The sequence below is a fragment of the Ursus maritimus genome, unplaced genomic scaffold (genome assembly GCF_017311325.1).
Source record: "Ursus maritimus isolate PB19 unplaced genomic scaffold, ASM1731132v1 scaffold_29, whole genome shotgun sequence".
Taxonomy (NCBI): domain Eukaryota; kingdom Metazoa; phylum Chordata; class Mammalia; order Carnivora; family Ursidae; genus Ursus; species Ursus maritimus.
In genome coordinates this window covers 23,596,544-23,614,315 of record NW_024425452.1, presented here as the reverse complement: position 1 = coordinate 23,614,315, position 17,772 = coordinate 23,596,544, and the positions used below count along the sequence as shown (strand labels likewise).

Below are 17,772 nucleotides of genomic sequence, written 5' to 3'. Positions count from 1 at the left end.
TTCAGAACCCCTGGACTAAAGCCCTATTTTCAAAATTACAGTTATATATACTACTTATTTTCACCACCACAGAAAATTTTTACCTACAGGGATATATTTCCATGATATATCAGTTTCCTAAAAAAATGAATAAAATAGTCAACTATAATTCTTAAAACAAAAACAATATACTCAATAAGAAAAAAGATCAATTTTTAGAAAAGCAGTATATGAAGTTCAACTCTAAGTATCTTTCATTTTTTCCTTTGTTAATCTTTCTCCAAACTAAAAAAAAAAAGTTTACATTAATTACTGCTGAAGGTTCAGTACTACTAAAAATAACCATTTATTTAAAGCTATTTTTGTAGGAAGAGAAGAAAGATATAAAAAGGGCTGACAGTATTTGTAGATAAGCACATATAAACATTCCTTGAATGGAAGCCTGTTTACTTACCAGGCACACAACGTGTATCTGTCAGCCATAAGAATAAATATGACATTAAATTAAAATAAGCACTTCTTATTGTCATCAAATAAATGAAATGAATTTAGCCACTAGATCTAGGTGTAAAGCGCATTGCTTCAGTTAACCAAAATTAAATTTTGTTTTAAACCAGCACATATTACAATAAGGCTACCCCATAATTATTTTGCTAAGGGAATCCCAACAAAACTAAAGAGAAGTGGGGGTACAAGAGAGGGAGGGAGAGAAGAGAAAAAGAAATCCACTCTTTATTTTAAATGTTGAAATGTCAGTCTACTAAGCCTCTGAAGATTACTTTGATATCTCTTCCTTCCCCGAGGAACTCATTACTTGTATTTCAGTGGAGACAGTGCTGACAGACACGAGCTCCCTTATTAAAGACTTCCCTTTTGTGGGAACTGAGCACACTAATCATACCATTTTCAAATTCAGTTAACAGGTATCTTTTGGCATACTGATGATAAAGCCATTATATTCATTTCAAGTGAAGACTTCAATTATTTTATAACTCTTAAGGTGACTTGTATTTTTTGTTACTTACCAAGTCCTAAAAGATCAACAGTGGGCTCTGCAGCTTTTTTAGGGCTGGTACTTTTTTTGGGCTCCAACTGCTGATCTTCTTTCTTCTGCAGCTTTAAAGTAAATAATCAGATTTATTAATTTTTCTTAAATAAATTGAACAGGACTTTTAAGCCCCAATTAATTATGCATATTTTGATATAGTATAATGAAATATATGAAGCATAGTGTAATAAAGCCCAAAGAATTTATTATTGTATAAAAAACAAGTAAGCATGATCACTGAACTTGAAATGACAAACCTTACACATCAGGATCCCAAAATAGTAAATATATACACTTAACGTAATTGTTCTTAATTATTTAAGTCCTTTATATGAAATTACACTTTTTAAAAGAACTCCATTTCATATTATTTGCTAGCTACTGTTAATGTGCCCTGTTAACTAGAGGCCGGAGAGGCCTTCAGACTCTTCAAGAGCACGCTGTTACTCCACTCATCCACACTGCTGACACGGGAGACACCACTGCACCAAGAAAAGCCTAATGAAATGTTACTTGATAGGTTTTCCTCCTGAGTCTACTCTACACGATCAGTTACATTTTTAAATATAATGTTCTTCTAGTTCTCAGAAACCCAAGTCACAGTTATACGTTCTAAATTTTCTCTTTCTCACTTATACAGAAATGTTCTGTAGGACAGGATGAAAAGACACACGTCCACTGGATTATCAACTCGAAAGCCTACTTCTCTTTTCACTTTTTTAATGTAGATATAATTGGCATATAACATGACATTAATTTCACGTGTACAACATAATGATACCATATTTGTATACATTGTAAAATCATCACCATACAGTAAGTGTAGTTAACATCACCACACATAGTTATAGAATTTTTTTTCTAATGGTGAAACTTTTAAGACCTACTCTTAGCAAATTTTAAATATACAAGACAGTATTATTAACTATAGTTACCATGCTGTACATTACACCCCTAGGAATTATTTCTTTTGTAAATGGAAGTTTGTACTTTTAATTCCCTTCACCCATTTGCCCACCGCCCACCCCCACCCCTGCCTCTGGCAACCACCCATCTGTTCTCTGTATCCATTATCTTGGTTTTTTCATTTGTTTTTGTTTGTTTGGAGCTTTTTTTTTTTTTTTTTTTAGATTATACTTACAAGTGAGATCATGTGGCAGTTGCCTTTCTCTGTCTGACTTATTACTCTTGGCACAATGCCCTCAAGGTTCATCCAAGTTCATCCAAGTTGTCACAAATTTCATTCTATCTTATAGCTGAATAACATTCCATTAAATATACAGCCTACCTCTCTTAGGCCAAGAAAATAAAACATTCATTCACTCACATTCATTTCTCAAACCATTCCTACAAGATCATTTCTTCTATAACTACCTGAAAAGTTCGTAACTTAGTTGTTCCATGAGTACATTTTTGTTAGCTATACAGATGTATCATTTCTAAGAACATACATCTACTGTTAACTTGTTTTTAGTCACCACTATCTCCATCAAAATTATTTATTATATTATTTAATTAACCTACCATCACAGATATCAATTCTTTAATAACCTTCTCAAATACAGAATCATCAGCCTATAACAATACACAATTCTCAGAAGTTTAACATAATCCATTTCACATTTTATTTTTCACCTGCAACAGAGGTAAGACTTACCTTGTTTATAGCAAAATAATTTCAAAGAAAGCACAGTTTATAGTAACCACTGAATCAATTCTTTCCAACTAAATACTTAAAATGCTAGAACTTCCCTCCTTCCTTTTTTCCTGGACAATCTGTATCGAGTGTTTAAGCACTCAACTCTGCAAAAGAACCCGAGGATAAGTGGCCACAAAGCAGGCAAACTTCAAATAACTTCCGAGCAGGATTCTACTAGCAGCTTCCCTCAAAGAGGCTTTCATTGATCTCAATTCATACCACTGTCTGTAATACTCTGTTACCATATAAGTGTCTTATGCCTGGTAGGCATTTAAAAATCTAATCCTTGATTTAACTTAAAATCAGAAAGCCTTAAAGTTGAAAATAAACTTAAAATAATCTGGCCAAATTCATTCACTTTGCAAATTAACTGAGGTTCAGATATCATATGCTAAATAGGGAAAGAGTAACCAAAGCTTATTTTCTGTCCTTCAATTTAAAATTCTTTCTTTGACATATTTTACTGAAACTGCTTCCCTGCAAAAGCAGCATGGAATAAACCTGTAAGGGATTCCTTCCTATCTACTTTCTGTATTCTAATAATCTGAAATCTCTTCAGGCCAAAATGACTTCTTTTTAAAAATTCAAATTCTGGTTTATGAGTTATTTTCGCACTAAATTAGAACTACCTTTTAAAATATTGCTGAGTACGAAAATACCCATTGTTTGGAAAGGAGAGAAAAAGCCAAATCAAACAAACAAGAGATCTTCTGGTAATCCACACTTCCATCCTCAGAACTACTGCAAACAGTCTAGAAAATATCTTTCCTTCCAGATGTCACACATCTATATGGGTTCCCAGAGTTTCTCTTCTTTAGACTGCAATTACATCATAGTTTAAATAGGTGTTTATCAACCATCTCCACTGAAAACTACATAATATAGAATATGTGTATAGTAGTGCAAGGTAAAGAAACACTTAAAGGGAAGAATAAGGGGTATATCCTAAACATAGTTTACCAAACTGCAGACACGGCCCACTACTCAGTTTTGAAATCTAATTTTTGTGTAACAATGAGAATTTTTTTTTTGGCATTAAAAAAATGAAATAGAAAACAGTGCACTCTACAAAGTAAAGGTAAGTATTCATGAATTGTTTTGCATATTTGTGCACACATTGAGCGCATGCAGGCTGGATCATAATATAACACATATTTCTTATCAGCGCCATGAGTTGAGAACCACTGCTCTGAATACAGCCTGCTCCTTTGCTCCTTACAGTGGATCAACCAATATGAGTGAAGAACATCTGTGCCCTAAACCTTACAAACTACTCCAAAAAGAGGTGGCTATTCCGGATGGATTTCAACAATTCAGACATGAATTACTCTTAGAGTTGGCATTTCACAGGTTGCCCCACAAATTAAAAAGGCAAAAGAGTCTATCACTTTAAAAACTATGTTGTATCTCTTTATCTTCAAATCTTGCTGAGGCAGTATCACAGACACACTGATGTGTGGCAGAGATCATTTTAGGTATCATTCTTTTATATATTCATAGTAATCCAAGTACTACCTTATATACATTAGTGAGAGCTACAAAGACTGAATTCAGATGATACTCCATTCATAAATGTAAACTTGAGAAATTAACCTCATTATTCTTATTTTGAAATCTACTAAAGACAAAATTCAAGGACAGATACACCAAAGCAACAAACTACAGAGGTAAGAAATCTTAAAATTCTAGCCAGAATAACATTTAATCTTTTAGAACTTAAATATCCATAAAAAGACATTAATTTTCTATTTAATTTCTGAGTGACTTTCTAATAACTAAAAATTAATTTACATTTACAAACATTTTTACAGATCTTTGTGTAAAATGACAGAAATAAAGCATTTATTTTCCTAGTCTTAGATGAATTATAAGATCTAAGAAATACAGACTTGAGGGATAAAAAAAAATCTTTGCTTATACAGTGCCATTATGAGGGTTTGGAAAAAACCTCTAAAAAATCCTCTAAATTAATGCAGCCCTCTAAAACAAAGAAAGACTCATATTTAAAAAAAAAAAACACAAGCTAAAAATATATCTAGGTATTGCATTTTATTCCATGATAATATACATTTAAGCCCAGTGCCATCACCAATAAATTGAGAGGCAAAGAGCCTATTTCAAACAGTCTTTGAAATCGTGTCCACTGCTGTGGCTTCTTGACACTGCCATATTCTAAAAGCTGACAAGACACTCAGTTTTTGACTGAAGAGAAAGATTACAGAAGGCCTCAGACACTGAACTAGAAAGTGTCAAAATAATAAATCATCTTTTTTCACCACAAAGCATAATCTAGCATTTCAAAAATGAAACATTTAAAATTATCAAAATCAAATCTCAAGAAATAAGACAGGAAGTTAGGAATAGTTTTTTCCTTCTCCCTCATTACAATATCCATGGCAACAGGGCAATGTGACAGCTTTTAAATAGCCTGGATTTATCAGGAAGGAAGCAGAAGTACCCTGTGTTTATCCTGAAAACACCAACTTCACGGCCACTCTGAAGTCTACTTAGTTTGTATAGCAAAACGTATTTTTCACTCTTTATTTATATAAAAAAATATACATATATGTATACACACACACACACACACACATATATATATATATATATATATATATGTATCTCACCAGATTAATGTTAGAGAAGAAATATATGTGGACTCCCAAAATATATTCTAGTTAAACATTTTGATTAACAAACAGATGTGTAATAGATTATGCCTTCCTGACCATCTCTAAAATGAAAAAATCTTTAAGAACATATCTGATTTCTACCAGACTTAGATACAACACTTACTAAGTACTACTTGTCAAATATTTTCGGGATATAAAGATAATAAACCTTAGAGCAAAGTATTAAAACTATTATTTGTCCTTTTCTTCTACAGCATACCAATTCTGTTGAGCTTTGTAAAAAATAACAAGATAAAATTATTAAAGATACCTGAAATGTAGCTCTCATATAAATTATGTAATTTCTTGAAGTGAAATTTTAGAAGATTTTGGACTAAATATGCTATCATCTTAGGATTTGGGGGCAAGGATATAATAAAGTGTAATAAAAGTAAATCAAGACCTTGCCAACCACATTTTCCCTCATGTAACTATCACTGCTCTGACATTTCACATTTAGCTTAGATATGTCAATCAGTATGTATAGAATCATTCCACTTTAAATTCTCCTGCTACTAAAAACATTATGCAATTTCCCTTTTAATAAGCGAGGAATGCAGTCAACTGTCAATGAATAAAATTAGGCAATTTTTAATTTATTAAATACAATTTTCTAACAAGCAAGAATACTACAGGTCTACTTAGACTAAGAAATTTTATAAGTTCCTTAGACATAAATTGAGATGTCTCATTCAAATTAGTATCCACGATTATAAATGAATAAAAACCCTACTTAGTTTCCAACTCCTACATTTACCAACCTTTTAAATAACAGAAATAACAGCTTAGCCCCTAAAATGTGATTCACTATGCTTAAGATGACCAATTAATGTAGGTAATAACATTAATACATATTATAAAAATAGGGAAGCTATACAATTTTCTAAATGCTAGAGGTAATTAAAAACTTTTTTAAAAAATTGACTACATCTCGGGGCACCTGCATGGTTCAGTTGGTTAAGCATCCAACTCTTGATTTCAGTTCAGGTAACGATCTCAGGGCTCTGAGATCAAGCCCCTCGTGGGGCTCCCTGCTCAGCAAGAAGTCTGCCTGGGATTCTCACTTTTCCTCTCCCTCTGCCCCTCCCCCTACTCTCACACTAGCTCTCTCTCAAATAAATAAAATCTTAAAAAAAAAACCAAAAAAACTGACTACATCTCAAATATGCCTTAACTAGTGTATGTATGATCAGTTTCGTTTAACATTTATAGAATCATACAACCAGAAGGGATATAAAATATATTACATGTTCAACTCTCTCATTTTAAAATTAAGGATATTAAAGTGATATGATTTGTACAAAGACTCCATAAGTGGCTAAAGTAGCTATTCTCCTGACAGAACTCTTTTCCCCAGTACCATGATGCCTCTTCCTTAATAATTTCTATTTATTACAAATTAGACTCAAAATTACGCAATGCTTACATGGATACCATTTTTCCGATGACACAAAGAAAAGCTGCAAAAAGGAACCACAATCTAACAGATTACAAGGCAAGTACACAAATAATTTCACACAAGGTAGAGTATAAAGACCATATGAAAGGTGTAAAATGCAACTTATACCCAGGATGGTGGTCATCAGATGATTAGGACTTTAAAAAGACAATAGTATTTACTTTGAAGTCTGTAGGAAAGATACAAAGGAGTCCAATAGGTAGGAGTTGGTTTTAAAAGTACCAAGAAAACGGAGTATGGGAAAGCAAGAAAAACAGTGGATATATATGACTAACTTATTGGTCTAAGTGTATAGAAACAATAACATAAATTTGAAAAAATAAGCTAGGGCAAAACTGTAGAAGGATCTGGACAATCAACCAGAGCTAGTAGTCAGCGCACCAATTTTCAAAGGCGGTAGCCAAAGCACACATTACTCCTAGGGAAGTGTGTGAAGCATGCATACAACTGTACTGAGAAAGAAAATGATCACTACCATTGTAAGCATAGGGTGTGCTGTCTTGTAACATGATCAGAGCAATGTTTTAGGAGTGTGAAGTAGAAACTAGATAATGAGCAGTGGAAGGAACACCCCAAGAAACACCTTTACGATCAAGAAAACTGGGTCATGTTCCCCTTGCAACAGGATGTTAACAGCCTAGAGAAACTGTCCCTAAGAGGTGCATGCAGAGTCCAGGGAAACGGTGTCCCCAGCTTGACCTTTAGCTATCCAGCCTTTTACATACATTTGTTTTGCAGTTAAAACCCCCCTTGTGGGCTTTTCAGACACATAATGGAAATGGGCATGCACAGTAGGAAAGTGGTTACATAATCTTACCCTATGTCAGTCAAGGAGCCCTCAGCACCACCCACCGCTAGTCACAGGTCTTCCCGGTCCAGAAAAACCCAACACATATCCAACCCCAAAACAACCTAGGGGCCGGTTCCACCTCGCAGAACCTCACAGAACTCCACTCTCCCTTAAAGAGTGTACTGTTGCTTTAATAAAACGGTTGTCTGCTTTCGCTTTGGGCACCAATCTCTAATTCTTTATTGCTTCAGGCCAAGAGTGGAGACACAACACTTTGCAGAACAGGAGGATTAACATTAATTTACTCCTTCATTACAACTGGAAATCTGAAATATATTTTCTAATAAGCCACTTGATAACATACAATTACCGGAATACTACTTTCACCTGGATACATGTTGAAATCATTAGAGTAGGATTTCACCTTTACAGAAATTTTAGTAAAAATTTGACAAGTTACTCAAAGGCTATTGGGTTGTACTTCATCATACATTCTATAAAGCAGAAAAACTGCAAAGACGGAATGATCTTTATTGTTTACCCTTATTAGTCTCAATTGTCTAAAACCAATACATTAATAAAATTCACTCACTGCTTTAATCCCTAGGATATATTGATTGTTATAATTACTATATATGTGTTCGTATGTGTCTGCTGTCACAACCAAATTATATACAATCCTGTTTAGAACTATTTTATGTAAGAAATAATCTTGCACATAACTTATTTCTAACATCTTATTTTGTTTTACTTATTCTGAATCTTGCTAAAGTTTCCTTTTTTCTTCTTTACCATTCTTTATAATGTTCTTATAAATCTTTCTTACATTAAACTTATCAATACGGTGTACTGTTTTTGAATTTAATATATTTTTTTAAAGATTTTATTTATTTATTAACAGAGATAGAGACAGCCAGCGAGAGAGGGAACACAAGCAGGGGGAGTGGGAGAGGAAGAAGCAGGCTCACAGCGGAGGAGCCCGATGTGGGGCTCGATCCCATAACGCTGGGATCACGCCCTGAGCCGAAGGCAGACGCTTAACCGCTGTGCCACCCAGGCGCCCCTGAATTTAAAGTTGTATTTTTAGGGTTCAATTTAGAGCTGTAATCTACATTTTATTTCCCCAACCACATGGACATCTTTCAGTAAATGGCTCTTTTTAAGACCTAGGGACATTACAATCCCAAACAATACTTCAGTGGGCTGGAGAAATAGGAGACTTATATAAATTTCAGAACAGGAAGGAGCCTTAGAAGACATTTACTCAATTTATTATGTGATGCATAAAATACCACTGTAACATCTCTTACATGGCAGTTTCTCTATAAGAAAATTTTCCACTATTATGGAATCACTGGATATGGTTATACAGTATATTCCATATTTGGACAATGCTAAATATTAGAAAGTTTCCTCTTCAGGCAGCCTATAACATCTACTCACTTATCCCCATACTCCACGACAGAGCCATGCAGAAAACAAATGAGAAATGATTAAGGGAGCCTTGCCCTCTCAGCAGCCATGGCAGACCACTGATTCACATCAAGCCCTCAGTCATCTAAAATTCCCTGACATTTTCCTTTGTGATATTATATTTGGGGCAGTTGAGATTTGGATGCACTTATTTTGGAATTTTACTTTTGTCCATTTTGTTGGCATTTTTGTGCTTAAGATTTTTTTGAGGAATTGCTCTATCATGCAATGTCTTAACTAATCTTTGTTGGTTATTTGAAAATTTGAACAATACGACATTGATGTGCTCAGTTAATAAAAATACTGAAAAGAACAAAGTCCAGGATTCAGCACCAAAGAATGCAGCAAACTCCCTCGGTACTAACATCAATTCTATTTACCGGATTTCTCTGGTATAGCTGTCCAACCAGTTCACAATCTATCTACGATCCGCACATCAGGCCTACCCATCTACATCTTGACCAGAAAGATATCCAAGAATCTCAAACAATAAGCTGAGTCTGACAGGAGCTGCTCCCAGAGAACCCATATAAGCACCTAGTGACTGCTGTAAGCATTTTGAGAAAAGAAGTAAGCCATTAAAAAAAAATCCCATTTGATTTTTGCATAGAATTCATGTCAAGCTCAATGATACAAACATTCATAATCCATGTACATTTTCGTTTTAAGAATCTGGACATTTGCCTATCTCTACTCTTCTCGCTCCTGTCTCAGTTTGTACACTTTCTCAAAGAATGACCTATAGTGCTTTATACATTAGGTCTGCAAGGTTTCCCATTATGTAACACAAACATCAAATGCCTACACTGGTAAAATAACAGTTACTTTGCAGGATTTTTGTGAGGATTAAGTAAAATAATATATAGAGTCCCTTTCATAGTGGGGGGACACATAACAGGTACTTCATAAATGGCAGTCAGTGGTGATTGTGGTGGCAGCCTTTACAGTTACGTGCCAGGGCCCATAAAGCACTAGGGATACAAAGATGAAGAAGACTTGGTTCCCAATCTTCAGAAGCTTATATTCTTTCAAGCAAACAGACACAATCATAACTGTGGTTCAGAGTGGATTAGTGGAATGATGGTATTAAAAAAAAATAAAGGAAGTCTTCTGGAAGCTCACAGGAAAGTCATGCTTAGGCTCAGCATGTGTCTGAATAATGCATTATGAGGTAGGTGACTGTATGTCCCAGTTTGCTCAGGACAACTGCAGTTAATGCCTGTGATTCCAACTTAACTGTTAGTAGTACCTGGTTTCACTCTTAAAAGTATCCAGTTTGAAATACCCATAACAATTATATTTAGAGCCTTTGCCTGAAGACAGGAATTGGCTACAGTACTGTTGGACTCAGGTGTGAAGGGATTCCTCTCCTTCTAGCAATAATAAATTCCTTGAGGGCAGAATGATCTTTCAAAGTTCTGTAAAACTGTGGACTGCATCCAAATGTCTAGTCAGGGGGCGCCTGGGTAGGTCAGATGGTTAAAGGTCTGCCAACGACTCAGGTCATGACCCCAGGGTTCTAGGACCGAGCCCCACATGGGGCTCCCTGCAGGGAGCCTGCTTCCCCCTCTCCTTCTACTGCACCCCCTGCTTGTACTCTCACTCTCTCTGTCAAATAAATAAATAAAATCTTAAAAAACAACAACAACAAATGTCTGGTCAGCCTCTCAGTGGTGAATTAGCAAGATTGGGAAAAAAGTCAGTAATTCCAATACAAGGAGTAAGCTGTATCTATACCTATGTCTTTAACATTCATCTATTTCATTCTTGCTTTACACAGTAGTCTGGAGGTTTACAGAGAAAGAAAAAGAGTTTTTTAATAATTACTACTTAATAGCAAACTATAACTAAAAGAAAAAAAATAAATGGGGTGCAGCTGGAAAGGGGCCACTGCCTTGCCCATCACACAACCCGCGTTTGTGGGGAACCTGGAACTAAACTATTCACAGAAGACATGCTTCTGGGTCAAGGTTTTACGTGTGGCTAAGAAGCTCCCTTGTAGCAATCCACTGAAAGTCAGCCCTCAACACAAGAATTTGTAATAAATAAATAAATAAAATAATACTAATAACAAATGCAGGAAGGAAGGAAGGAAGGAAGGAACAAACGAACAAAGGAAAGAAGGAAGGAAAACATTAGCCAAACACCTAAGTTTAAACCTAGCTTGGACACTTCCCGGCTGTGTGGCTTTGAACAAGTCAGAGTATCTTCGAGCAGGGTCAGCTTTGTGGGTGTAACCTGTGCAGTCCCACAGAATCCCACAAAAGGTTTAATAGCTATTGCACCCTGAAGTACTTCATTTTATCTTTGAACTTGATTTTGTAAATCCAATGAGACAATGAAACCTAAGCTTAAGCACAGAAGGTATGTACAATACGTGCCCTTGCTGCGCATTTGCATACAGTCGTCATGATGTTCCATGAGCACAGAATTCCTGTGTAAGGACCCAAGTGGACACAATGTAAGCATATTAGTTCTACAACAGAGTAAGAAGAGTATCAACAGCCCTAAGAGGCCATGCTTTCTCTTTTAGAAGCGGAAGAAGGCAATAAAGACCAAAAACTCCTAATCCTTTCTTACTCGTGTCACTTCCCTGTATCATTTAGAGTAAAATGACGACAGGAGAGAGAAAGACAGAATAATGGATAGGACCTTTCCTTTTAGTCCTTCTTTATTCATGAGTTAATAAAAAATAAAGAATGTTGATGGAATATGTGCATATTAATAAGTGAAATAAAAAGAGTATAGTTAGTTTTGTGCAGTATTCCCATTATTCTGGTAAGAACAAAATACCCATGCATGTATAAGCTTAGGAATACAAAGTGTATAAATTTGATGATTTCACACATGAATTACGATTACAGTTAAAACTTACATCACAATATAAAGATGAATAAAATTTATGTTGATGTAAATTTTTAATTTTTACTTACAAAAACATTACTTTATTTTTTATTTTTTAAAGGTAAACTCTACCCCCAACGTGGGGCTCAAACTCATACTTAGAATAACATTAAATAGCAAATAAAAGACACCTTGACAGTTGAGAGAATGTACAAGAAAGAAAAAAAGCTTTTGTATTTTTGTACATCTAATGGTACGTTTTTCTTGTTTTTTGAATAAGGCCTGAAGGTTATGCAGCTGGCCCTTTCTCTGAGCCTCAGTTTTTGATTAATAAAATAATAAGTCTCATATTGACTTTATGACTGCTAAAATAATAATTAAGGTAAATAAAACAACACTTCCAGTTTCTTTTTTTTTTTTTTTAAGATTTTATTTATTTATGTGACAGAGAGACAGCCAGAGAGAGAGGGAACACAGCAGGGGAGTGGGAGAGGAAGAAGCAGGCTCCCAGCGGAGGAGCCCGATGTAGGACTTGATCCCGGAACGCCGGGATCACGCCCTGAGCCGAAGGCAGACGCTTAACGACTGCACTACCCAGGCGCCCCAACACTTCCAGTTTCTGGCCTGGCAGATAAGCAGCTTGAAAGTCATCACTTCATCCTAACAAGTACAAGTTGAACAAACTGAAAAATAAACAACTCCTCTTAAATTCAACAGAGAAATGAGGTCGCGGGGCAAACAGCCGCCCCCAAAATTGGAGAAAAAGACAGGAGAACAGAGAGAATTTCAATTTTTTGGAGCTAAAACTCAGCACCAGGGTAGAAAAACCTGAATTGTATGTAACTGACAAAGTGCTAAAAAGACCCTCAACCTGAGCATCAAAACTGCAGGAGGATCCTGTCCCAGGGAGGCCTCACGTTTCTGTGAGTTTTACGGTCAAAAGCATTACCAAGGTTCCATTGTGAAGACTGGAGAAAAATTCCCTTTGGTTTTGTCATGGGGTGAGGAAAAGTAGAGCCCAACCTATTGGAGTTTTATCAGTACCTAGCTTACCTGGGGGAAGAGAAATATTCAACTTCAGCCCCCCTCCAGCCATCTTGTTCCACCTAAGGTGGGAGAAAGAGGCACTCGAGAAGTTCATTGCCCAGGGACACAGGCTCACTAAAAGACAAGACACAATCACGGGACTACTGAATGCTTCTCCACACACTTCACCACCACATTACTAAAGCCCTATTTGCCAAAGTTGCTTTCACCCCATACGTACATTATACTCAGCTTTCAACAAAAAAATTACAGTTTAAAAATTACAACAAAAAGGAACAGTTTGAAAAGACAGACCAAACATCAGAACCAGACTCAGAGCAGAGATGCTGGAATTACCAGACTGAATTTAAAACAACTATGATTAAAATGCTTTAACAATAAAAGCAGGCAACATGCAAGAACCGATACATAATGAAAGCAGAGAAGTGGAAATTCCAAGAAAGAATCAACGCTATAGATCAAAAACGCTGTAACATAGATTAATAATGCCTCTGATGGACTCATTAGTAGACTAGACATAGCTGAGGAAAGAATCTCGGAGCTTAAGGATATGTCTATAGGACTTTCCAAAATGGAAAAACAAAGAAAACAGACTGAAAAATTAAAAAGAAACAATATCCAAATGGGACAAATATAAAAGGTATAATATACATGTTTCTGGGGTATGAAAAGGGGAAGAAAGAGAAAAGGGAACAGAAGAAATATTTGAAGCCATAATGACTGAGAATCTACACAAATTAATATTGAAGACCAAACCGCAAATCCAGGAAGGTCGGAGAACACCAAGCAGGATAAATGCTAAAAACAAACAAAAAGCCCTCCACCTATCATACAATTTTCAAACTACAGAAAATAAAAAATAAAGAAAAAATTCTGAGGAGAGAAGATGGCAGAGGAGTAGGATGATCCTAAGTTTGCCTCCTCCCTCAAACACAACTAGATAAATATCAAATCATTCTGAACACCCAAGAAATCTATCTGAAGTCTTAAGGGAACAAAGCTGCACGTCTACAAACCCGAAAAATGACCCATGGAATGTAGGAACTGCAGAGCTGATTTGTGAGAGAAAAGAGCTATTGGTGCTCCTCAGCGGAAGGAGCCCTGATCCAGAGGGAGTGCTGAGAGAGAAAGAAGAGAGAGGGAGAAAGCGGAAGGCTGGGGGTGGGGGGGTGAAAACAGGCATAGGGGACTGCCTAAGAAAACTATTCCCGAAAACCACTTACAGGGAAAAAGGAGGTTACGATACCACTCATTTTCTACAAACAGGGGAGCACAGAGTCTGAAGTTTCAGAGGACTGCCACATTGCCAGGTTCACACCAGGGGAGCTGAGTGGTGCTCCAGTGGGAGAGCAGGGTGGAACCCCAGGAGCAGGCAGCCTGAGGATTCCTAGGGAGAAGCGGTTCCCCTGCTTGGAGTTCACTTGGTAGAGGTGATAGGCTTCTGTGGGGGAAAGAACCCTGCAGGTGCCATCAACCTAGCCCGCTCACCAGTATAGGAACAAAGACACCTGCAGAGGGCAGCAAACCCTGGCACCAGCTGTACGTTGCGATTTATCCTAAACTTTGAACCAAGACACAGTCGCATGAGTGTCTTCTGGGACAAGCCGGAACCTGCCACAGTGCAGGGAGACCCTATCCCAGAGGATAAGTGTAGGTCCCTGCAGCGTGGGGTTTTGAAATTCAACTGTGCCTGACATAAAACACAGGAGTACTGTGCCATTGGGCAGGCAGAAAGCACAGAAAGCTCAGGATGCAGGCAGGGAGGGACCTGACAGAAACCAGGGACATAGGAGGGGTCACTGTTTGCCTGTCTGTGAGTGCTTACTGAAGAGGGGTGGCATACATTTCCTGCTCTGGAGAGAACCGGGGAAAGAAGCCATTTTCTCCCAAAGCCTACCAACTTGATCCACCTCAGTGAGCTAAACAATGCCGCCAAGTAGAGAACGGAGCCACTACACCAAGCCCGGCCCCACTGTGCTCTGTGGGCACATCTCCACCAGGGCTGGAGCAGCAGGACCCTGCCCCAGAAGACCAGCACAAACTCCTTGCCCACACCAAGTCTACTGATTATCCAGTGCTACAAAGCTTCAGCTCTAGGGGAAACACGATCTAGTATACTTTGGGGTTTTCTATTTGTTTTTGTTTTTTGTGGATACAGAAAAAGCAATTTTAAAAATATTCTTATTTTTTAAAATTTTATTTTGTATTTTTTAACTTACTTTTTTTTTCTTTCCTTTCTACCTTTTCTCTATCAAGCTTCTCCTAAAAATCAGACAAAAACACATCTAAGATCTAGCTTCCTTTATGTATTTTATTTTATTTAAAAATTATTTTTAATTTTTACATTTTTATTTTGCTTTTTTCCCCCCTCTGAAATGACAAGATGGAGGAATTTAACCGAAAAGAAATAAAAGGAAGAAATGACAGCCAGAGACTTAATCACTACGAATACATGTAAGATGTTTGAACTAGTATTTAAAACAACAATTATGAAAATAATAGCTGGCTTGAAAAAAATCATAGAAGACACGAGAGAATCCCTTACCTCAGAACTAAAATCTATTCAGGCTGAAATTAAAAATGCTATAGCAGAGATGCAAACCTGAATGGATGCCATAAAAATGAGGATGGACGAAGCAGAGGAACGAATCAGTGATATAGAACATAAAAATATGGGAGCGCCTGACTGGCTTAGTTGGCTAAGCATCAGACTTGATTTCAGCTAAGGTCAGTGATCTCAGGGTCATGAGATCGAACCCCGTGTTGGAGCCCAGTGTGGAGCCTGTTTAAGATTCTCTCACTCTCCCTCTTGCCTGCCCCACCCCCAACTCATGCTCTCGCTCTTAAAAAAAAATTAAAAAGATAAAATTATGGAAAATAACAAAGCTGAAAAGGGAAACAAAGGTAATGGATCAGGAAGGCAGAGTTAGGGAACTCAGCAACTTATTAAAACACACTAACATTCATATCATAGTAGTCCCAGAATATGAAGAGAAAGAAAAAGGCGAAGGTTTATTTGAATAAATTATAGTTGAAAACTTCCCTAATCTGAGAAGGGACACAGGCATCAAAATCCAAGAAGCACAGAAATCTCCCATTAAATTCACCACAGCGTATCACAGTCAAATTCACAAAATATACAACAGACAAGGAAAGATTCCTGAAAGCAGCAAGGGAAAAAAGTCCTTAACCTACAGGGAAGACAGATCAGGTTGCAGCAGATCTGTCCACAGAAACGTGGCAGGCCAGAAGAAAGTGGCAGGAAATATTCAACATAATGAATGGTAAAAATATGCAGCAAGGCCAATATTCAGAATATATGGAAGACAGAAACGGTTTCCCAAATAAAAACTAAAGGAGCTCAAGACCACTGAACCAGGCATATAAGAAATTTTAAGGGGGACTCTTTGAATGGAGGAAAAAAGACCAAAAGCAACAAAGACTAGAAAGGACCAGAGAATATCACCAGAAACACCAATTATACAGGCAACACAATGACACTAAATTTGTATCTCCCAATAATCATACTGAATGTAAATGGACTAAATACTCCAATCAAAAGACACAGGGTATCCAAAAAAGAAGATCCATCTATACACTGCCTACAAGACGCTCATTTTAGACCTAAAGATACCCGCAGATTGAAAGTATGGGGATAGAGAATCATGTATCACCCTAATGGATGACAAAAGAAAGCCAGAGGAGCCATACTACTATCAGAAAACTCAATTTTTTAAAAACATATTTTATTTATTTATTTGACAGAGATAGAGACAGCCAGCAAGAGAGAGAACACAAGCAGGGGGAGTGGGAGAGGAAGAAGCAGGCTCATAGCGGAGGAGCCTGATGTGGGGCTCGATCCCATAACGCTGGAATCACGCCCTGAGCCAAAGGCAGACGCTTAACCTCTGTGCCACCCAGGCGCCCCCAAACTCAATTTTAAAATAAAGACTATGACAAGGGATGAAGAAGGGCATTATATCATAATTAAGGGGTCTATTCATCAGGAAGATTAAACAATTGTAAATATTTATGCCCCAACTTAGGAGCACCCAAATATATAAATCAATTAATAATAAACTCATGGATAATAATACAAAAATAGTAGGGGACTTTAACACCCTATTTACAGCAATGGACAGATCACTGAAGCAGAAAATTAACAAGGAAACAATGATTTTGAAAGACACATTGGACCAGGTGGACTTAGGATATATATTCAGAACATTTCATCCTAAAGTAGCAGAATACACATTCTTTTTGAGTGCACATGGAACATTCTCCAGAATATATCACATAATGGGTCACAAATCACCCCTCAACAAGAATACAAAGACTGAGATCACACCATGCATATTTTCAGATCACAACACTATGAAACTTGAAGTCAACCACAAGAAAAATTTGGAAAGACCAAAAATACATGGAGGTTAAAGAACATCCTACTAAAGAATGAATGGGTCAACCAGGAAATTAAAAAAAGAAATAAAAAAGTACATGGAAGCAAATGAACATGAAAACATGACAGTCCAGGGGTGCCTGGGTGGCTCAGTTAAGCAGCTGCCTTAGACTCCGGTTGTGATCCCAGGGTCCTTGGATCAAGTGCCACGGCAGGCTCTCTGCTCAGCAGGGAGTCTGCTTCTCCCTCTCCCTCTGCTTGCTGCTCCCCCTGCTTGTGCTCTCTCCCTCTCTCAAAGAAAAGGAAGGAAGGAAGAAGGAAGAAGGAAGAAGGAAGAAGGAAGAAGGAAGGAAGGGAGGGAA

The 17,772-nt window shown here is 37.0% G+C and overlaps 1 protein-coding gene across 3 annotated transcripts in view; it reads right to left on the bottom strand.

Moving 5' to 3' along the window:
• Positions 1 to 17,772, bottom strand: part of SMAP1 (small ArfGAP 1) — a 158,577-nt gene that overhangs the window by 23,420 nt on the left and 117,385 nt on the right. For all 3 annotated transcript variants that reach the window (XM_040643609.1, XM_040643610.1, XM_008684824.2), the window contains one exon: positions 1,005 to 1,095. In XM_040643609.1, coding sequence (XP_040499543.1) covers positions 1,005 to 1,095 — 91 coding nt within the window. The remainder of the gene's footprint in view (positions 1 to 1,004; positions 1,096 to 17,772) is intronic.